Source organism: Ahaetulla prasina, chromosome 1, assembly GCF_028640845.1.
Source record: "Ahaetulla prasina isolate Xishuangbanna chromosome 1, ASM2864084v1, whole genome shotgun sequence".
In the NCBI taxonomy this organism is placed as follows: domain Eukaryota; kingdom Metazoa; phylum Chordata; class Lepidosauria; order Squamata; family Colubridae; genus Ahaetulla; species Ahaetulla prasina.
Window position 1 is genome coordinate 58,407,385 of NC_080539.1, and position 24,395 is coordinate 58,431,779.

Below are 24,395 nucleotides of genomic sequence, written 5' to 3' on the forward strand. Positions count from 1 at the left end.
CAATGCATATCTGACAAAAAAAACCTTGTAACTTCTAATTGCTTACAATTTATTCTGAAATAATCAATGACACTATGTCATTTCAAAGCAAAAGGCAGACTACCTTCAAACTTAAATTAACTTGCAGATTACAGTAGATATTTATAGTTCTCCGAAACTACCAAATACATTATTAAAGGTATTTTATACTCAATTGGAGCAATTTCTTGCTATGGTTTTCTGTTATAAGCCTTGTGAATTCATCTGATTGCTGGGAAAGTAGACATTAAATCAGATATTTTTAAACCATCCAGTTATTTTTAAAGTAGGAACATGCATATATAATACAAATAGGGCTGCCATTCCCCCCCCCACCTCTGGTTTTGTTCCTATGTTTGATCCATAGACATTTAGCTAGTGCAGAACTTTACTTTGTATCTGGAAAAATATAAACTACTATGCTACATTTGTGTTATGGCACAAATAATATAGGCTCAACAGGGAAAGGTTACCACTCTAGTTTCTGACCTACAATTAGTTATTTCGTTTCAGTTGAGGAAGTTCTTCTCCTTCCAGCATCTACCAGGTTAGAGCATATAAACCAGCTCTCTTCAACCTGGCAACCACCAAACCGCTAGCTAAGAATTTGTGGACTTATATCTCATCAAATCTGATGTGCCAAAACATTTCAATGTGCCACATCAGAGAAAGCTTCCATAACAAGTGATCTTTGTAAGAAAATCTAATTCACTGCTATAGTATTTGCAAGTGCCACAGTAGTACAAACCATATACATATATCATAGTGTGTATTTTCTTAGCAAGACTCCTGAGATTCTTCTGCATTCAACGACAAAAAATAAATATGGAAGACGTTTATCTGATTTCTAGTACTATTCTATAGTCCAGACCCAGTAGTTGTTGGCTGTCTCTGACAATTTAACTGACAAGACCAGATGCACTCTGATACGAAAAGGAAATACAATATGGAAATTTTACATGTGTGTATATGTATGTGTGTGTGTGTGTGTATGTATGCATATGTATATGCATATATAGTCAAAACCTCATAATTCCTTGCCTGTTATTTACCTCCTTACAAGCACTTTAAAATGTACAAATATGAAACCAATGGCTAGATGAATTTAGAAATCAAAATTAAGAAGAAAATCAACATGCTTAAACGAGATTTCAGAAAGTACCCTTCAGTTCAATTGTTCCATAAAACATTAAATAAGAGAATGCAATACATGAGAACCATCAAAAGGGAGCACTTTTGAGCCACTGAAACAGCAAAACAGGACTGAAAACTTCAATCTCCAAGCTGTAGACAATGATACCATCGCCGTATTTTATGTGCTAAAATGATCATTAAAAATTAAGCACCACATAGAAGCTGCCATTTAGAATATTAATTTACCTTTACTAATCATCTTTTTAACTTGAGGCTAAAACAGTTCACTCACCATTCATGTACTCTGGCTTAGTCCATGAAATGTTAAAAGAGTCAGAGGAATATGACTGGACTTTAGGAGCTGGAACCCCTTCTGGACCAGTTTTCATTGTTTTTACTGAAATAGTTTCACTGATTGTACATCCGCCTGTAGTGCAGACCTTTGGAAAAAGAAAGAGAGACCAATACTAAAACCTGACATGAAATATATCCCCAGAGTATACTATTCAGAAAAGGAAATGTAAAGAAATCTAGTCATTTTTTAAAAGGTTGTTTTTTTATCCTGCATTTATTTTTCTAAATAACTCAAGATGATGAACATACCTAATACTCCTTCCTCCTATTTTCTACACAACAAACAACAACCCTGTGAGGTAGGTTGGGCTGAGAGAGAGTGACTGGCCCAAGGTTACCCAGCTGACTTTTATGCCTAAGGCAGGACTAGAACTCACAGTCTCCTGGGTTCTGCCTAATGCCTTAAGAGTGGTCTTCATATGTTTAGTTCTCAAAGCAACACGATTTATTTCTTTATGTAGTTCTGTGTTTGTTTGTGAGTAATTACAATCATTTCAAGAGTCTTTCCCAAGATCAGGGTCCCACAGTAAAGAAGGCTGTTATGAAGAGGTCCCTGCTGCTAAGATTGCTCTCAACCACCATCCAGGAATCAGAACAGAAAATAAAAGAGCATTGGCATGAAAAAGTGTTCTGTAGAACAGGATCAAATACAAATTCTTCCATTCCCCACCATCCAGACAGAGCTGAAGAAGATTCTTGGATGAGAAGCAAAACAAGAAAAAGAAAAAACAAGAAAGTCCAGTTGCCCCCTGAAAAAGCACCTTTTGGGCAGGGGTGAAATCCAGCAGGTTCTGACAGGTTGTGGAGAACCAGTAGCAGAAATTTTGAGCAGTTCAGAGAATTGGCAAATACCACCTCTGGCTGGCCCCAGAGTGGGGTGGGAATGGAGATTTTGCAATATCCTTCCCTTGCCAGGCCCACCAAGCCCCACCACGCCGACCAAGCCATGCCCACAGAACTGGTAGTAAAAAAAAAAAAAAGATTTCACCACTGCTTTGGGGTAGCCATGACCTGGATGACTGAGAATCTCCATAGACTCCTGTAGAACAGGATCAGTTTCTTAGATGCAAACAGCCAGAACTGAAATATCTAGTACTGTCTACAAGTCTTTCCTTATTTAACATTTTCTAACACCCTTGTGTTTCACATTACACTGGAAGGAGGTACTAAAATTTATTTATAGATAGAGATGTAAATGTTTCTAGATGTCTTCCCCCCCCCCTCGCCCTCCATGGGGGTAGGAGGTTGTTTTATTGGGTTTCTTTGGAAAGATACTGTTTCTTGACTCAGTTCACTAGGTGGCAGCACCTAGCCAATCTCAACTGATCTTGAAAAAACGCAAGCAGGGTCAAGATTTTTTTATCACTTGAACAGAAGACAACTAGGAAATCCCAAGTCTCTAAACTAGACTAGGAGGTTGAAAAAAACATCCCTAAAGGAGGAAATGACAAACCACTTCCAGACTGTTGTCAAGTCTCCCTGTATGAAAATGTCAGGAAGCAAGGCTAACTTTACCTTTCAAAGTCTTTTCCTTCCACATCTTTCAGTTCTTAATATAATAATAATAATAATAATAATAATAATAATAATAATAATAATAATAATAATAATAATAATAATAATAATAATAATAATAATATTTTAATTTGTATACCGCCCTTCTCCCGAAGGACTCAGGGCGGTGAACAGGCAGATAAAATACAGACAAAAACACACACAATATTAAAAAACAACCCTTAAAAAACTTATTCAATTAACCAGAAAATTTAAGATAAAAATTACACCCTATAAAATTACAGAAATTTAAAAACCCCTTAAATTAAATTAAAATTTTAAAAATCAAGCCAGTCCAGCCATATGAAATAAATAGTTTTAAGTTCGTGGCGAAAAGTCCTAAGGTCAGGTAATTGTCGAAGCCCAAGGGGAAGCTCGTTCCACAGGGTAGGAGCCCCCACAGAGAAGGCCCTCCCCCTGGGGGCCGCCAGTCAACACTGTTTGGCTGACGGCACCCTGAGGAGTCCCTCTCTGTGGGAACGCACCGGACACTGGGAGATAGAAGACGGCAGTAGACGGTTCCGTAAGTAACCCGGTCCTAAGCCATATATAACATTTGCTGTATTTTATATTTGGCATAATTATAACATTTCAGCTGTATAACAGCATTCATTTTATTAAAATACTGTAAGAGTATACTGTTCGGTATTGGAGAGGAAACTACAGCATCTATTTATTTATTTATTAAATTTTATTTAACTTTTATTTATTTATTTATTTATTTATTTATTTATTTATTTAAATTTTATTTATTTAATTATTTATCTACAAGTGAAGTTGTCTAAAAGCAAAATTCTATATGTTTTCTTTGGATTGTGGGGAAAGGAGATTGGCTCCTATGGATTCTTTTTGCTGCAAGACCAGCTCTATCACCTTCTCTCCTTTGAGTATTTTGTCTCACATTGGCTTAAAATTAAAATAGTGAAGAATATAATAATAATAATAATAATAATAATAATAATAATAATAATAATAATAATAATTTAATTTGTATACTGCCCTTCTCCCGAAGGACTCAGGGCGGTTTACAGCCAAGGTAAAATACAGCAACAACATATAAAATACTAAAAACAAACATTAAAAAACTTATTCAATTTGGCCCCATTTTAAAATACAATCAAACCCTATAAAATTAATAAAAATTTAAAACCCATAAAATCAGCTAAAAGATCTGGAAATTCAAGCCAGTCCGGCAAGACGGAATAGATAAGTCTTAAGTTCGCGGCGAAAGGTCCGAAGGTCAGGTAGTTGTCGAAGTCCAGGGCGAAGTTCGTTCCACAGGGTAGGAGCCCCCACAGAGAAGGATCTTCCCCTGGGAGCCGCCAGTCGACATTGCTTGGCTGACGACACCCTAAGGAGTCCCTCTCTGTGAGAACGCACAGGTCGCTGGGAGGTAGAAGATGGCAGTAGACGGTCCCGTAGATATCCCGGTCCTAAGCCATGGAGTGCTTTAAAGGTGGTAACCAATACCTTGAAGCGCACCCGGAAGACAACAGGCAGCCAGTGCAGTCTGCGCAGGATGGGTGTTACATGGGAGCTCCGAACCGCTCCCTCTATCACCCACGCAGCTGCATTCTGGACTAACTGGAGCCTCCGGGTGCTCTTCAAGGGGAGCCCCATGTAGAGAACATTGCAGTAGTCCAAGCGAGAGGTAACAAGAGCATGAGTGACCGTGCATAGGGCATCCCTGTCCAGGAAGGGGCACAACTGGCGAATCAGGCGGACCTGATAAAAAGCTCTCCTGGAGACGGTCGTCAAGTGATCTTCAAAAGACAACTGCCCATCCAGGAGAACGCCCAAGTTGCACACCCTTTCCATCGCACCCTTTCCAGCTACAATATATGTAGCTCAGTCTTCAATTGTTGGTTTCTTGGTGTTCTCTGAGCTGACGCTGTCACATAACTTGATTATGAAACAACTGCAGGAAGAAAAGCAAGCTTGTTAAAGTATGTAGAAGGAGAATAACAGAGTTGGAAGGGACCTTGGAGGGCTTCTAGGCCAATCTCCTGCTTAGGCAGGAAACCTTATACCCGTGATGACGAACCTATGGCACGCATGCCACAGGTGGCACATGTAGTCATATCAGTGGGCACGTGAGTTCAGCTCCGGCATGCATGTGTGTGCCAGCCAACTGATTTTTGGGCTTTCTGGGCCTACCAGAAGTAAGGAAACAGGCTGTTTCCTGCCTCCAGAAGGCCTTGGGGGTGGTGGGGAAGGCCTGTTTTTCTCTCTCATCTGGCTCCAGAGCTTTTCTAGGAGTCTAGGGAGGGTGAAAACAGCCTTCCCCACTTCCCAGAGGCCCTCTGGAAGCCAGAAATGGCCCATTTGCCAACTTCCGGTGGGACCAGAAGGCCCATTTTTTGCTGTGCCCAGCCTCCAGAGCCTCTCTAGGAGTCTGGGGAGAGTTAAAATGGCCTCCCCCTACCGGAGGCCCTCTGGAGGCCAAAAACGGCCCATTTGCCAACTTCCGGTCCCATGACTATGGAGCTAAAAGAGAGGTATAATTCAGACTATTATGAAGTATGGAATAAAATGTTCAGTTGGCTCAAAAATAGAAACTAAACAAGGAATGTTTAACCTAGTACTGAAGAAACCTAAACTGGAGTAACTAAACAACATTAAATAAAGAGATGTAAATATAAATGAATATAAATCGGTAGCAAGAATAATGAATACTACTATATGTGTTCATATATACATTGATGTAATGTTATTAGACTACCATCGAGAAGTAAATAAATATGATAGAATAGAGAACCACAAAAACAAAATATGTATGCCGATACAGAAAGCTATAAAATGACCTTAGATGGTATGTATTGCTTGTTGTGTTTTGTTTTGTTTTTATGTATTTGTGGTTCTTTTTTATGTTGTTTTTAAAGACAAAACTGTTTAATAAAAATTATTTTTTTTAAAAAAAGAAATGCATGTTTGTTCAAAACTTTTCCCAGCTAATCTCAGCAGTAAACAGTCTTTTTCACTGATTCTCACATTCTTAGTCACACTCCCAGAGATTAGTAGATAAAAGGACCTAAGAGTCTCTTGCATCTTACATTGCTTTTTAGGGGAATATGCTTATATGCAGACTTAAGTGCTAAGGAATGGGGAGAGGATGTCTTCACCTAAGAAATCAATATAGGAAGACAACAGACAGCTACTGAACAGTTCAACTGTTAAACCTTCAATCCTTGTGGGCCCAGACTGGAATTCCACTATGAAGGGCAAGCAGAGGACGAGGCGGTGTGTAAAAGGAGGCCTCTCTTGCTCTAAGAACTGAGAAAAATCTGGGGAACAAAGGTAGGAAAAGATGAAATGCATTGCTAAAGCATGGCAATGAAAGCCAGATTGTAGCATAATGCTTACATTGCTATGTTGCTTATATAAGAAATGATAACTATCAAACTTCCCTAAACAAAGATGTGAGAGAAGATTTAAAGAACTTGGTGCTCCAGCAACTGTAGCAAGCCACGTTTCTACCAAAAAGATGACACACATACACTCATGCCACACACACAGACAGTGATTTGATCAGACTAATGCTATTAGTCTGTGGTCTGAAGAGCCGTAGTGGCGCAGTGGTTAGAATGCAATATTGCCAGTTAATTCTGCTGACATGCCGGGGGTTCAATCCTCACTGGCTCAAGGTTGAGTCAGCCTTCCAAGGTTGGTAAAATGAGGACCCAGATTGTTGAGGGCAATATGTTGACTCGGTAAACAGCTTAGCAAGGGCTGTAAAGCACTGTGAAGTGGTAATATAAATCTAAGTGCTATTGCTATTATCACAAATATGTATATATTAACAATAAAATTGCCAACAGCAGCATTTGGATGATGAAGCGATTATCTAAGTTTCATCATTTGTCCATTGCTTAATTTGTACCCATAACTTGGTGTTTCTGGATGTATTGACGATAATTTGGATTTTGGGGAATGTAGTCAAACGCATCCAGAGTGCAGCCATTTCTAAAAAGTTATGCCAGAAAATTTAAGGGAGTGGCATAGTGATTCATACTGTTGTCTTGAATTGCATTTCTTTTTTCTGAAACAGTTCTTTTGGACAATCCATAGCCTTGGCAATGGTTCAGAAAGCACTGCCATTTATTTGAATTTAACACAGTAACAGAGTTAGAAGGGACCTTGGAGGTCTTCTAATTCAATCCCCAGTTCAAGCAGGAGACCATATAGTGATTCTCTCAATATATATTGCTAATGGCATTTAAGGAGATACGTTATTTTCTAGGTAGATGATAACAGCTATAGGACATTAACTAAAAATCACTGTCACAGCAGCCTAGAAGATGAGACCAATGCAAATGCAGTGGTACAATAGAAATCAGAACAGTCACCGCCTAAACTCCAAGTGTATTCTGATCTCTAAAGCAAAGGACTGGTTCTCAATTACTTCTAACAAATGGGGAGGGCTCTATCCTGCCTACCTCAAGGAAAATAGCCAGGTTTTAAAGGATTTCCTGAACACTATCAGGGTAGGAACTGTCTGGATCTCAAGTGGGATTAAATATGAACGTTTAAACTCAATTCCTGGCCCCTGAATCCAGGTCTGTAGGAAACGGTTTGCCATCGACTACTTCTGAAACATGTCTTTTGAATTCTCTAGTCATGGAATTCTTGGGTGATGATCCCCCATCCAAGACAGTTACATCTTAATTCAACCAAGGCTGATCCTGCTTTAACTTCTGAGATCAGATCAGTTCATCTAAGAGCTTCTTTTGGTAAAAACAAGCAAACAAACAAAAATCCTCTCTGTGTTATGAAATTAATTTGCTGCCTCAACAGTTACATTGCAAGTTAAATTGTTACAAAAATCAGTGTTATTGTTTTTTTTTCTTTTTTAAAAAAATAATAAACTATGCTGAGTTAAGTCAGAACCACAATCCTATCATTATTGCACAGAAATTGTTCCCTGGTTCCTAACATCCATTGGTTAGGAATCTAAAAAGAAATATCAATTTTTATTCTCATGAATATTTGTAAGCTGCTTAAAGTCAAGGATGGGAATGGGTGGTATGTAAAAGTTGAATTAAGTGTTAAATGTTACAGTTACTATGCTAAAGCAGATAAAGGCCAGATTTTATCATTGTGGATTTCAAGTCATAATTAATTTGAAGGTCTTTGTTCAGTTGGACTTTGAATCAAAACCTTATTGTTATTGGAAGGTAGATTATTTTCTTGTGGCATAATCTGGTACAATATTTAGAGCATTCAAGAGCATGTTGAGCAAAATGAATGCATACAGAGTGTCTACGCATAAATGTAAATGTATTCATAATCAAGAGCAGAATATTTTCTATGGCATTTATGAAAGCCAATGTCCTTATATAGGTATTACTATAAAATGATGAGAGTGTTTAAAACAAACAGGGACAATCTCATGTTTATATTCAAGATATTTTCAGTTGTATCATGGAACTTAAACTGTTCTTTAATCAAAAAGCAAAAGGAAATGACTGCACAAAATAATAGCAATGACATTTAAAAGACATTTTTAAGTGTTTGTAGTTTGCAATAAATAATTGTTTCCTTCTAGTTTCACCATTGTAAGTTGCTAAAGAGAAAGAGGGGGGAGAGAATTATCATCTTCCTTGATATAAGGAACAATTATTATGACTTTAATGATTGTATTTCTGAGTACGTTCATAAATATCACAAATCTTTCTCTCCCAAATCTTACTGGGAATTTTCTATGTTGAAGCTGAGAACCTACTATAAGATCCTCTAATCGTTGAGCTACAATTCTCATCAACCCTGACCTGGGTGAAGATACACAAAGATTACAGGTGCCCTAACTCTGCTCTTCCATCAAGCCATTCCTTTCTCCAGACCTACATGGCAATTGATCTTAGGAATCTTTTCCTATTCTTTGTACAAGAAAGTGGTAATAGCAGCACAAAACAGCCTGCAGGTCCTTGAAAAATAAACATCCAGAATTCTTGGACCTAGGAACTTTAGAAAATAATGCATTTCCGAAGAGCTTCGGTCTCTTGGGGCATTTAATAAGAGTAAACATTACGAATGATGAAATAGAAGGCAAGATCATTTCTGAAGACAAAAAAGTAGAACAGCTGAAAAAAACGGTGTTTTTAGGAGACTTTTGCAAATTGCAATTTGTCTGTAGGAGATGTAGTAGTACATGAACAACTGTGAAAAAGCTAAACTTTTAGGGTAAGAGTTCTATGATATTTGCATATAAAAAAAGACTGGTGACATCTTGAATATTTCTTTTTTAACATGAGTGTAATCCCCTAAATAAGTTCAAAACATTTTAAATTATTTTTTACTGGGGAAAAAAAGGAACCAGAATGGCATAATGGATAAAGATGTTGGATAAGAAAAGGGAGAGCCAGATTTTAGCCCATCCTCAATCACAAAAGATTTTGGGCAACTTTGGGCCAGTCATTCTCTCTCAGTCCAACTATCTCACAGTGTTGTTGCTTTGAAATCAGAGAAGGAAATGCTATGTACACTACCTTGAGGTCTTGAATGAAAAGCAGGATACAAAACTACATTTTGCTTACTAATCACCAGGCTGGAATACCCAATTCACTAAAGGAAGAAGTAAAACGGGGCCAATTTTTTCAGATCTGCTTGTTCCCGCTATGATTCTTATGCAGTGAATTGCCAAATCTTCTGTCTCTGTGATCCAATTTATTTTGGGTCATAGAAGACTTGATTTTCCCCACACCTATTTTGAAACAAACATTCAATTTATTCTTTTCCTTTAATGTGCTCTATGAAAACTTAGCCAGTTTGACTTCCATCACAACAGATAAAATAAAATATAGATAACACATACAGAAGCTATCATTTGCTCAGCTGTCACATTTATTACTTTCCCCAACTTACTGCTAACTTGATGAAGTATTCAGTACCGGGGGAAAGGTCTTGTATAGTATAGTTCTGAAAAAGATCTGTAGAGTTATAAATTGCATCCCAAACTATAGATTTTTTCTCTTTCTTGGCAATGTACAGGATACAGCTGATTACCGTTCCATTTACTTCTTTTGGAATATCCAACCTGCAAAAAGAAGCAATATATTAACAATTAAATACGACAATTAAAGAGGGCAGAGGGGGAATATATAATGTTTACTTAGAGAGTGAAAGCTAATGTAGTCATCAAGCAATTTGGGGAAAGTATTGAAGAACAAATGAAGCAACATAGAACACTTTTTAATATCAAATTTGTAGCAGGGGCCCAAATTATTTTGATATTGTGTTTAGAGTGAAAATTATATCCTGATCATATCACAAAATCTTCTTCCTGTATGACTATTTGCACTGAGGCTATGGCCATATTTAGGTTATACTGATTGCATAAAGACTAATGGAAATTAACTTGGCAAATAGTAATCAAAGATTTACAGAGCCACTATACTATTACTAATCACTTCTGTGCATTTAATCATAGTAAATGTATGTCACAGACCTTATTTGTGATTTAATTCACTAGGATTCTTGCATAAATTGATACTATACATGTCACAGGTAGAAAAGGAACCTGAGCTTATAGTCTTTAACTCTTTCTTATAGGGCTTGGTTTCCAGAATCTTCATCATCTTAGCATCTTTTTTGAACTTGCTCCAATTTGGCACTGATCATTTGAACAATGGAACCCAGAACTAGACATAGGTTAATTGTAGTGCCCAGAATAAGAGCTCAAGGGGAGAGCTATTACATTTGCCAAGATTGTCCCACTCCAACACTACTGAGGAAAAAGAGTGAATTTTACTTAACTGTGCTTCTAGTGTTCTAGAATCCAAAATTATCAGATCTGGCACATCCACATGAACTGGTGGGAGCTCTGTTGTAAGCACTGTGACCTGGGTACTGTTTTTGCAGCCAACCATTGTGCAAGCAGAGATTAAAAACTGGTATGGAGTAAAAACTTTCAAATCTACAAAAAGGGGACAATGGACATGAATATTAATTGGATTTAATAAAGCATTAGCAAATATCTATCTGCTACATCTCTGTACGTTCTTTTCAAAAATTAGGACATTGTAAATGTCAATTAGTTACGAATCTTATAAAAAAATAGCTCCTGAATTATAGTGAAAAATATAATATGGAAAATGCAATCCTACAAATTAATTACAAGAATATATAGCTAAAGTGTATATTTTGGGGAATATTGGGCAATAATTTGGGTTTCAGGTTTTAGTGGCCATCATCTAGACCAGGGGTAGTCAAGGTTTTTATACCTACCGCCCACTTTTGTATCTCTGCTAGTAGTAAAATTTTCTAACCGCCCACCGGTTCCACAGTAATGTGCCATGTATCGTCGTCTGCACATGCCTCTCACACATCATGGATTGGTGTTGGGGGGGGCACCGGCTACCAGTTCTGCTTGTCTGTTACAGCTGGGTGGTGTGGGGAGAGATGTGCAAGCTGTTCTGGGATGAAGCTCTTTTGTTTGCGGTCGCACTATAGTGCCATTTAGTTTCACTTACGTAATGTGAACTAAACTTATGCGCGGGTGATACAAATAGTATATTTTCAGAAATTTAAATTGTCACGGGGAATTTTATGAAAACCTAATGAAAATGTTTTTAAATAATGCTATGAAATTTTTTTAAAAAGTCAATTAAATTTTAAAAAAAGGAAAGTGCTTCAGCATTGGACAAAACCCTATCACCCACCATGAAAGCTGGAATGCCCACTAGTGGGCAGTGGAGACCAGGTTGACTACCACTGATCTAGACAACAGATTTCCTGAAAATTTGGCTGGCAACTTCAGAGACATTGTGGTCAACTGGTAAGTAGGTAGAGACAAGGCTTCTGTTTTTGCAGCCAGGTATTCTGCTGCTAATTAGTCTCTAGACAAACTAGTTTCTGATTGGTGCAGATTGGTGATGAGTGGACTCTCACTGGTTCTTTGTGCCTGATTCTACTTGGTTGCTTTGGTGGTGTTGGTTCTTGATTGGTCCTTTTTCATGTCAGCTTTTGATTGTCCAATTAATTAGTCCTTACTCAATTTTATTTATTTATTTATTTTGTCACAACAGTATACACAAACATTGACATAAAAACAACAACATATCATATAAACATATATATAGGCTAAAATATGTATAAAATATAGGCTAAAATATGTATATATATAAGCAAAAGTATAAATTTGATATAATGAAAGGGAACAATAGGACAGGAACGGTAGGCCTGCAGTCTCGGTAGGGTACTTGACATCATGGAAGAGAAGGCACACCAAGACTTTCAGGCAGGGATTTTCCCCAGCGTTGTTTGAAGATACTTAAAAGGAAATTTATTAATTTATAATTTTTGAAGGATTGTACATCACAACATAGAGAATTCAGGGTGTCATTTGGTGATGTAGGGGCATTTGGAGGGTCAGAGTTTAATTTTTTCATCTTTTCCCCCTAGGATGTTCAGAATGAGAATGGCAGACCAACCTCTACTGTTCTACATTTAACATCTCCCCTGCCCAGTCATCAATTGCTATTTTTTCCAATCAGTTCTAGAGGAGGTGATGACAGCTTTTAAAATTGGGAATGAGAGTAGTTTCTTCTTAGTAGTGTCTGACTCTTGTTTCTATTCATAATGCATCACAAAATTAATAACAATAGCAAAAACAACATCTTACTGTCACTTCAACTGTTCATTTTAAATAAAAGCAAAACCAAGATGAGATTTTTATCTTTAGATACCAAAGAAATTAACTGATTTCCCCCTCTCCAAATACAACATGATAAATAAACTACGAAAATAGGGGACAGAGATGTTAACAAGTTTTAACAGCCTAGGTTGATTTCTACCAGCAATGAACTACAAGAACCACACATTTAAATCAAACCAACATCAATTACTTGCCACATCTGATCCAATTTATACTGCTTGTCGGAAATTGACCTATTCAAGTGCTTCATAATGGATCAATTGCTTCAACAGATGCAGGTAGAAACATAAATCTAAATCCTGGTCTCTCCCCTAAAACTCTAAGGTTACTGTTTGTCAAGCCCTCCTGATTATGGCTTCTTGTTTTCCATTTGCTTGATTGGATTATTTGCATAAGAGCAAATGCAGGCAGTTGTGGACATGAAAAACATCATTCTATGATGCATTAGAAATGGTTCAGCAAAAATTATCTGGAGTTGCCTTGAAAAGAAAGGCAACTGGGTATGTGGAAGTCTCATGGATTCATGTCAAATAAACTACAATTTACTCTAAAGATCACAAGTTATATGCTATTTAACAATTGATTTTATGCCTTTCTTGGAGAAATTTCATTGATTTCAATTTACAAAGTGAACCAATAAACAGACAATGATTTCCTTTTAACTTTCTACAGAAATTGAATATTTTATTATGTTATTACTCACACCCACATTAGTAAATTAAAATCCAGTCATTGCCCTTTTTAATCTGCAAGGTATTATATTTATCAACAGCATATCTCATTCTATCTAAACAGTTTAATAAGATGACATGCTTCAGGTTTTAGTCCATACTGAAGATTTGGTTGTACATTTCCTTTGCTATTTACTTCATTACAACCATATCTATTACTATACTTGAAAAGTTTACATTCGCTTTAATGTTAAGATTTAATGGATGCTACACATGGCAGTGAAGTATGATGGTATTAGCTGAAGTCAAAAAAGCATTAGTGGCCTACCTATGAAGTTTTTAAGGAACTGTAAGTTCTTCTAAAATAGTTCTCATTTCCAACAACCTTTCCTATCTTTGCTGACAAAATGTTTTGGATAATAGAACTAATAGTCATTGGATCTCCAGACCATTTAGGAATTTAAAAGTTAATGCTGCATTTCAAATTGGACCCAGAAATGAATTGGAAGTGAAATCAGAAAGGACTGTCATAATATGAACAACTATCTATTCCCTGTCAATGCCCCTCTGGCTTACCTTTGAATCAGCTAATTTCTGGGCTATTTTTAGAGGTGACATCACTACATATAATTTATGACAAAATGTAAAACCAAGCCTTCAGATTAGAATGCCACTCTTATCTCCTAGTCATTTCTCTTAATGGCCAGTTGGTCAGATTTTTATAGAGGGTTTAAGCTTGCAGTAAGTCTTTATACACATTTGAACTGCCTGGATCGCCTGATTTCCGCAGTGCTTGACAAAATATAAAATAACGTAATTGCAAAAATAATGGGAGTGTCAGTCCTTTGAGGTTGGTAAGGTCAGGAAACAGGTCTTAAAATGTATTTTAATGTGGTTAGAGGATTATAGCATAATCTTGAAAGCATAATCTTGAGAGCGTATGTACCAACCCAAATTCCTTGTGTGTCCAATCACACTTGGCCAATAAAGAATTCTATTCTATTCTATTCTATTCTATTCTATTCTATTCTATTCTATTCTATTCTATTCTATTCTATTCTATTATCAAAGTTCATCTCCATTTTACCTAACACAATAAAGGCAGTTAGTTTGAGATTATTTCCCAAACTCCAGATATCTTTTCTGTAATGACCAAGCATTTCCCTACTCCTTCTGTAATTGAAGCCCACATTTCATCATGCTATCACCATCAGACTCATTCCCCCTCCCATGTGTGAAGCTAGGCCGGGAGCTGAATAAATCTGAAATGAAACATTTACACAAAGCTTCCCTTCTCTTGTTGCCGAACAATATCAATTGTACAGACAAAATGGAAGGAAGCAAGAAATCTTTTTTTCCTGGTGATCATTGTCTAGTGAGTTTGGAGGCAATTCAAAGAAATGACACTTGTCTGAGTTTTTCCTGTGAAAAACATTTACAAACAATTAATCTAGTTAATTAATCCATATTATGGATGTTATAAGGTGTGATTTCTGGGGAAGAAATGGAAGACTGAATACAAACTCCACAAAAAGCAAAGCTGATGACCATGGTGGAATGAAGAGTCAGTGAGTAGACCAGCTTTGATAATTCCTTGCTGGACAAGGAGGGGAGATGTCAATGAGTGATCCAGACAGTTGCTCCTCATTGGAAAACTGGATAATAATGGTGTCCAGTGGGTTTATAGCTCCAGGAGATGAGGGAATAAGCTTTGAAAGGATGCTAAATTCACACATTTGCTTTCCTAATCATTTATATAATAGCTTGTTAAGTTTACTTTTTTATTTTTAAAAAAAGAGTTTCGGTGTGGCAAAGGAAGAATAGCAAATACATTCTTCCTTCACATTGTTCTCTAGGAACTCTTTTAAAGCTAGCTTTTAAAGACACATGGAATATTTCCTGTTAGCTGGGGTCTTGGATATAAATATTAAGTTGATTATGTGTTACAAGTGTTACAAGAGAAGTCATGGCAGGGGTGAAATCCAGCAGGTTCTGACAGGTTCTGGAGAACTGGTAGCAGAAATTTTGAGCAGTTTGGAGAACTGTAGTGGAAATTGTGAGTAGTTCGGAGAATTGGCAAATACCACCTCTGGCTGGCCCCAGAGTGGGTTGGGAATGGAGATTTTGCAATATTCTTCCCTTGCCACACCCACCAAGCCCCACCACGCCCACCAAGTCATGCCCACAGAACCAGTAGTAAAAAAATTTAGATTTCACCACTGAATCATGGTATTTCTTCCCCAATACATCAACAAAATCTGCATACTTTCCTGGCAAAGAATGACGTTCAGAGAGTGGTATGAAAAGGAGAAAATGAAAACGGTCAAATGCCTAAAAATAGTGGTGATGACATTTTGGAGAGGAAAAGAAACTGCCAATGTTTGTTTCCAAGGAATATTAGGATTATGTGTCTCAAGTCGATCTACCCCAGCATAATTGGGACATGGAAAGAACCAAGACTTGGGGGTTGTTTATACTCCAGAGGAGTTATAAGATGCAGTATGGGAGCTGAATCGAGAGGCATTTTGCTGTCACCTGCATAGGCCTTTCCAATAGTTGTGAAGCTAAGCCAAATTGATGCACCATAGTTACATCTAAAAAATTAGCATTCACCCAAGAGTCCAAATGAACCAAGAGTTCAATCTGCAAGCTTACAGAGGTGCAAAGGCTAATAGATATATTGTCTTGTTGCAGTTGCAATTGCCTAGTATGGGTGTTCAAGTTTCCTTTAATTGTCCAAGGACTCCCTGTGGAGTTCTTAGAAGGGGAAAGTGCAAAATTTCCTGAAGGCAAAGCCTTAGAGTGGTCCGGGCATTTACTTACAAAGTCATATATTTCCATAGATGCAGTATTTCTAGCTGACTCTGAGCAAGAAAGCTACATGCCCTAGTGCACAACAGTAAAAACACAATCTGAAGTCTCCAATTTTCTATTTCTCCATTGTAAAGAGGGCTCTCTTATTGCTCTGATTGACATGGATTCTACATCGTTAGAATCCAAGAAGGCAATGGGGAGGGAAGGAAAGGTGATGAATAGGTGCAAATCCTCTGTGCCTCAACTACTCCAAACTGCCATCAGTTATCATGCAAAGTTGAAAGGACTCTTCCAAATCTGTCTTACCAATTCATTTCTTGTTTCATTGGAAAGTCCTTCCTGAAATTGGTCAAGCAGGGGAAAATCATTCCAAGACATAAAACTGGAAATGAATCATGTAGTCGTAAATTCAGTGAATTTCTCCTGTCAGCTGTCAGATCTCCCAATTTGCAGCTGCTATTCTGGTTGAATAATCAAATGCAGCTCTAAATCTTTGCATAAAATTGTGATAGCTGATAGATAAATTGTGATAGTGATAGATAAATTGGTATCATTATTGTCAATGAGTGGAAATGCCCATCTGGCTGCTTCTTCTTTAAGTAGGCTTAGAACAAACACAACTTTGATCCAACCTGCAAGAAATTCTGCCCACAATAAACAATTCATACTCTGTTGTGAATGAGGAATTGATCTTTTCTCTCCTCACCTACCCCATCCTTTCTGATAAACTACCAGGAGAACAGAACAGAATGGAACAGAACAGACCAGAACAGAACAAGTCTGGCTATGGAGCAACTTGTGGGGCTGTCCCCAGATAAGGTAAGCTTTGTCCAAAGTGCTATATTGTTCAGGTTTGTTTTTTCTATGGCTGCCTGATATTAATGCCGAAATAATGATTCAGCCACTTGTTCTTCAGTCAGTGATGTCTCGAGGTTCTGCCTGGAGTCTGTGTCACCACTGTCAACTTGCGAAGCATTTCTGACCTGCTCTCAAGTTGCCATAGGCAGGGGGATGAGGAACCGAACTTCGCAGCTGCAGTGAAGGAATCACACTTCAATCAAAACAAAAGCACATTCCAGCCATCTCTATGTCAAGGCCATTTCCATGAATACCCACAGTGGCCAGAGGGAGGCAAACCTGCGAAATTGCTTCGTTGGGGAATGTGACTGATGACACACTTTGGGGGGAGAGGGAAACAGGGTCAGAGCCAGGGTATGAATTAAGTGAGGTCAAAGTTGGCTTCAGTTGGAATGTGCCGACATGAATCTCCTAATAAATAACTGGATTGCTTTTGAAGCTTGGCTTGAGGCTAATGATTTAACTAGGGCATTGGTCGGAACCCTGACAGCAAGCCAACTCTCTCCAAACTAATAAAAATGACCAGAACTTCTGAACCCGGGCTCTCCAGTCGCTCCCTGACCCCTGGGGTTGTGGAGAGAAACTCAGGCTACCTTGGCACAGAGTGGACTATCCGAAGAGAGCCTGACCCAGGAGACCCAGACAGAGGCAGAACTTGCCTCCACCCAGCACCTTAGTTTGGCCTTTCACCTGAGCACCAACAAGGAGCAGACAGACTGAATACCATGGTAGAGCAGTAACTGAGGTGTTATGTGAACTATCAGCAGTCCAATTGGACAGACCTCCTGCCTTTCACTAAGGTCACATATAATAATGCAGTTCACAGTAGCCCAGGACTAACTCCATTCAAAGTAGTGAGAGGCATGGACTTGTCCCAATGCCAGAATATTCAAGGGTCCCCCCCCCCAGTCAGCTTGACAGACTGGCTGTCAATGCTGAAAGCAGCATGGGAAAATGTAAAGAAAGCAGTAGCTAAAGTGGCCCAGACCTATAAGAAACAGGCAAGCCAACACCGAGCCTTGCAATGGCCGTTCCAACTGGGGGAAAAGGTCTACCTCTCCACAAAGTACTTGAGGTTAAAACTTCCCAGCAAGAAGCTGGGGACCCAAGTTCATGGGGCCATTCCCCATAGTGAAAATTATCAACCCAGTCACGGTGCAATTAAAATTGCCCCAACTGCTAGGGAAGGTACACCCAATATTCCATAGCAGCCTCTTACAACCCGTGGCTGAATAAACCCTGAGACCACTACCCCGTGATCCCCTGGACCCAGTGGTCATAGGGGGCCAAACCCATTATGAACTACAAGACATTCTCAACTTGAGGTGGCATAGGAGACAACTCCAATACCTAATCAAGTGGAAGGGCTACCCCCTATCAGTCTTGGGTAAAGAGCAGAAACATTCAAGCTGAATGCCTCATAGCTAAATTCCATGAAGACAACCCAGCAAAACCTGGGGGAGGGTCGCACCCTTGAAATCAATACCTGTATTCATAACTATTTTTGCTTTGCACAGGTTGCCTTCGGGAAGTGAAGGAAGCCAAATGCCAACTTGCAAAGCATTCCTGACCTTCTCTCAAGTTACCATAGGCAGGGGGATGGGGAACCAAGCCTTCCAGCTGCAGTGAGGGAATTACACTTCAGTCAAAACAAAAGCACATTCCAGCCATCTCTATGTCAAGGCCATCTCCATGGATACCCACAGTGGCCAGAGGGAGAGACTCTAAAACCTGCGAAATTGCTTCATTGGGGAATGTGACTGATGACACACATTGGGTGGGAGAGGGAAACAGGGTCAGAGCTGGGGCGTGAATTAAATGAGCTCCTAATAAATAACTGGATTTCTTTTGAAGCTTGGCTCGAGGCTCGTGATTTAATTAGGGCATTGGTTGGAACTTTGACAACCACATTCTAAGTCTAGAAGTCCTCTTTAGGAAGAAATAAGGAAGTTTTCAAAATTGACATAAGCTGTCCAAGTTTGGCAAAATAAGCACACCGGAATATTAGAATTTACTGCAATATGATTATGTTACTAGAATAGAATGCTGAAAGTCCAACCAAAACCCTCTCTATGTCAACCTATACCTCACAAAACAAGGCAGGATTGTTTTGTTTCTTTTACTTCTTTCTCAGCAGACAGATATTTCTGTAATGCCTCATCACCCTCTTCTTCTTTGCCTTGAGTCAAACCCTCCATTCCATCAAACAGAGTAATATCTTCACGGTTACTGCCATGAGAAACTACCATCTATAAATGCTTATAGCAAAACAAGTGCTGTATTAACAACTCAATATCCCAATCTACAAAATCCATCCAGATAGATAAAACGTCTGATGATATTAAAGACTACTTAAAGATGTAAACAAAGTCACATTATCTCCCCGTTGCTATAAACTCTATCCTCTGACACTATCCTAGTAAAAAAAAAACACTCCAAAGGTTTTTTAAAATATATTCTTTAATTGCTTTTAAAGTAATGACATAAAAATGAGAAAAATAAAAATATATGCATTGCCAAAGCAAAAGAAAAAAATCCCACAGAATGTACTTGAATAATAATCACATTGTAACTATTTATATAGCTAAAATGATATATTATACCCTTTTTTAGTTGTCCCCCCACTTTTTAATTAAAAAAAATCCTACTCTAAAACATAAAACTATAATGAAAGGATGGGGAGCCTATGAACTCAGACAATAATGAATTATAGATCCTGCATTTGTTAATATTGACCACACTGGCTGAGCCTGCTGGTAGTTATACTTCACTAACATCTAGAAGGATGCAGAACTTTATTCTTAATAGGCTTTATTTTACAGTATGTGGAATTATCTGGCAATAATCCATTCAAAGGTCGTTTTTTAAGGAAGTAGATGTAGACAATTGGCATTTAGCTGTTGAAGTCTTCAGATTACTGCTACTACCATCTAGGTGAAAGGGTTTTATGAGCAATGTAACTTTTTCAAGCAAAACACCGAGGACAATATCAAAATCACAACTTTGTCTGTGAAGCCAACATAATTTACCAATTCTCAAGATGATGAGTCAAATGTACAGCAAGTCTACTGAAGAATATGATATTACTATCAATTTGCCCAGCCAGGTGTCAGTGACATAAACAATAAAATTGTGGTTTTGAATCTATAAAAGTTACCTGTTACTTAAGCATTTTTTTTCAAATGATAATCTCAGTTTTAGATAAGAACTTTGTAAGAACACATCAAGAGGACACCTGGCGGGGGAAAGAGCTTTAGGTGGTATAAAACAATAATCTCCAATTCTGCAATCTTACCCCTCAGAACAAAACACACTGAGACTTACTCTTCTAAACAGATATGCACAGAATTATACTGTGAATCTTACAATTTAGACATACTTGTAAATCTCACAGAGCACAAAAAGTTAGTTCTCTTCTCTCTAACACACACACACACACACAAACACACACATATAAAATCATTATGCACAGCACAAGTGAAGAAACCTCAGGAATCTGGTTAAAAAAACCTACAGTAATATATAGATGAAGTTTCAGGTCTTTCTTTATGATGTAATTGAACTCTAAATAATGACAAACATTGGGGGTTATTAACTATATTTATAATTTATGAACAAAAGATTGTGCAACAGATTAAACAAATGTAGTTTCCCCACAAAAATTCCCAAAAAGATTTCCAAAAGAAATATTTGATTTGTAAAACAGGAAATATTTAACCTCTCCAGAAAAGAAGGTAAACTAGAAACACATTTGTGTACAAAAGATACATAAACACATACCAACAGTACAAGTGCAGGCATGCACCATTTTAGAACTTTATGAGAAATATTAAGGAATACAGTGAGAACAATTAAGCATTAGAACAGCTTGCCTCCTGGAGTTGTGGATGCAACTAAGTTTTCAAGAAAAAAGATTGGACAACCATTTGTCCAAGATGGTATGAGGACTCCTGCCTTGGGCAGAGGGTTGGACTAGAAGATCTCCAATGCAGGGGTGAAATCCAGCAGGTTCTGACAGGTTCTGAAGAACCGGTAGCGGAATTTTGAGTAGTTCAGAGAATCGGCAAATGCCACCTCTGGCTGGACCCAGAGTGGGGTAGGAATGGAGTTTTTGCAGTATTCTTCCCCCAGGAGTGGGGATGGAATGGGGATTTTGCAGTATCTTTCCCCTGCCACGCCCACCAAGCCACGCCCAGTATCCTTCCCCTGCCACGCCCACCAAGCCACACCACACCAGCAAGCCATGCCCATAGAACCGGTAGTAAAAAAAAAAAAAGAATTTCATCACTGTTCCAATGCCCCTTCCAACCCCATGATTTTATGATTCTAAATGGTATAAAGCATGGGTCTCCAACCTTGGCAACTTTAAGCCTTGTGGACGTCAACTCCCAGAAATCCTCAGCCAGCTTTGCTGGCTGAGGGATTCTGGGAGTTGACGTCCACAAGGCTTAAAGTTGCCAAGGTTGGAGACCCCTGGTATAAAGGGTAAACAAATGGTTCAATAGCAATGTTTAGGTAACTAAAGCTAAAAATATATCAGAAGCTGATAGTAATTTATTTGTGCATTCTTCTGAATTTATTTGTTTTAAAAAGATCCATATTCCACTCGTTGCTGTCCTGATGAAACAGACTGAACCGCAATATAGTTATTTAGTGTGTAAATATCTCTCCACATAAGGTTCCTCAATTGGCTCCAACTGTTAGCCTTATTTTTCAGCATTAAATCTGAATTTCCTTGCATGGTTGGTTTAAATGAGGTCATTACATTGCCATCCACGGTTTAATTAATATTTCTTTGCTTTCTCATTTCAATTAGTGAACAGTCAAACAGAGTGGCCCTGATCCTGATCTTATTTGCTAGCATAAAAAAGGGGAATCCTATCACTAAAGGTTTCAAGCAGGATATTAATCATATAAAACAGATAATTCAACTTTATCTGGGGTAAGAACTATTAGAAATCCTGTGCAGGGATAGCCATTCTGAACAATTAGTTTATAATTCTGTTTCATCAGATTTATATCAGTATAAATGGAAATGTCCTGTAGTAAATCAGGAACTAATTGCTGCAAATCTGATTCTTACATGTGGATCCAAAACCTGCTTGCTTGGAAGCATGTCGTATTGATTTAGGCAACCTGACAAATAAGTTCCTATGGGGCATTTACTGGCCAGCACTATAGAATTTTCTTGAGTATTTGACAAAACATATTAAAAAGGGAAAGATGAGGGCTTAATTGAAACAAAAGGCAATTTTATATGCAGCAGTTTGTATTTGATAGAGCATCCCAATATAAAATATAGGCATATTTCATGAAATGTAAAGGATGTCAGATTTTAGTTGAAAATATTAAGACAGTGTGTTTCTTTCTCCATCATCCTAGCTTTTTTAGTAGTACTTGATAACTTTAACAGCAATTTGATAATGGGACTCGTTATCTAGAGCAGGGGTGTGAAACTCATGGCCCGCGGGCCAGATGCGTCACATGCTGGCTCCGCCCCCACCTGGTTTAGCAAAGGGGGGGGGAAAGTCCCAATATGTCACATGTCACCGCCATGACGATGTGAGTTTGACACCCCCGATCTAGAGAAATGAAAGCTTTCCCTTCACTGAATGTGTTCAAGCAAGAGGTTGGATGGTCAACAGTCAAGTCATACTCTAGATTTCTGCACAGAGCAAAGAAAGGAATGACTTGAAGACCTAAATTGTCCCTGTCACCTCTATCATTCCACGACTAAGAAAGTGCCTATTCCTCCTCCTAAGTCAACGTTAAACACGTCTCTATCAAGTATGTGTGTGTGTGTGTGTGTGTGAGAGAGAGAGAGAGAGAGAGGGAGGGAGGGAGGAAGGGAAGGAGAGAGAGAGAGAGAGAGAGAGAAAGCCAAACTCTACATGGCATAGTTCAGGTGGGACAGGAATAGTGGCCTTGTTTTAATGTGTATGTCTTTCCTCAATACTACATGTCAGAATTTTGGAAAGCAGGTCCCATAATCCCAGAACATTAGAAGCTATCAATAGTCACTCAGAGAAAGAAAGTCACTTTGCAAATCTTCAAAGACATTCTCATTCCGATGATTGTTCTTTGTGATCCAAATTTTGGCACTGAAAATAGGCTGCCAGGTAATGTTAACTGCAAATGTACTAGAAAACCTAAATTAAGAGTAAATGACAGATGAAAGGATAGTGAAGCTGTAGTGCAATCTTTCATGCTTTCCTATTGTAGAATTAAGTAACAGACAACCATGTTTCAGAATTCCATTCTCGAGAATGCTTGAGGAAGTGCTCTTTTTACATACCATAATTTTTAACTTCTCAAAGAATTAATATTTTTGCTATTGCTTTATACAGTACCGATATCTTGCCTCTTGCATAATTCAGATTCAAGTTATCTATTCATCAGCTGAGAAACTAAAACTTTTAATAAATAATTGGTTCTGGGTAAAAGTAAACAGAGATAGAGAAGCTCTTTTTATGCCATTTACCTAATAACTTTGATTTTTAAAGCAGCCCCTGAATGCTGAATATACAAAATAAATATCTCCTCTACCACTTCTTTCCTAAGGTAGAAAAGCATTTTTAACAAAGAGGGAGGAGACACAAGGAGACACAAGGAGGAGATGGGTAAAGCAGAGATGCAATCTTTGAAAGTTTGATGGTATACAATTATTATTGTTATTATATGTACAGCAATGTAAAACTACAGCTTCCGGTTTAGCTGCTGTTGGCCTTCATATAAATTGAATTCTTCCTAAGAAGGTTGGCTGTCATAAGGTACTGATGTAGTATATAACATCTGTGGATCCAAGCAGTGTGGCCTTTCGTAATTGACAGATGGACAATTTGTCAACACAGAGATTTTTTCCAAGATTTTTAGGTATAGCACCCAGCCGATAACTAGAGATCACCATGGCCAGTTTATGCCATAATTTTTCAAAGTTTATTTTCAGATTTTGATTCTTTGCGATCTTTTCCAGTTCATTGTCTTCTATTCTACTGTCCCCTGGTATTGCAACTTCAATTATCTACACTTTCTTCTTTCAACCACAGTTAAGTCTGGTGTGTTGTGAGCCACAATGTTATCAATTTTTATTAGCAAATCCCACAACATTTTAACCTGCTCATTTTCAACGACCTCAGCTCTATGTTCCCACCATTTTTTCTTTACCACCACATGATAATTTTTACAGTTATTCCAGGTGACTGTGTTATGTTATGGTTGACAATAGTTTGCATGCTCTTCTTACATAAGCTGATAATATGATCTATTGTTTCTTCTGCTTCTTTGCAAAGTCTGCATTGTTTCTTTTAACGTTCCAGTTCTAAGCCAGTGCCAGGTGTTAC

At 38.1% G+C, this 24,395-nt stretch overlaps 1 protein-coding gene across 1 annotated transcript in view; it reads right to left on the reverse strand.

Moving 5' to 3' along the window:
• USH2A (usherin) overlaps positions 1 to 24,395 on the reverse strand; it is a 587,033-nt gene that overhangs the window by 279,725 nt on the left and 282,913 nt on the right. Inside the window, exons 32-34 of the mRNA XM_058169610.1 lie at positions 10,813 to 10,972; positions 9,922 to 10,093; positions 1,445 to 1,592 (exon numbers count right to left, since the gene is read on the reverse strand). Of these exons, the coding sequence (XP_058025593.1) occupies positions 1,445 to 1,592; positions 9,922 to 10,093; positions 10,813 to 10,972 (480 nt within the window). The remainder of the gene's footprint in view (positions 1 to 1,444; positions 1,593 to 9,921; positions 10,094 to 10,812; positions 10,973 to 24,395) is intronic.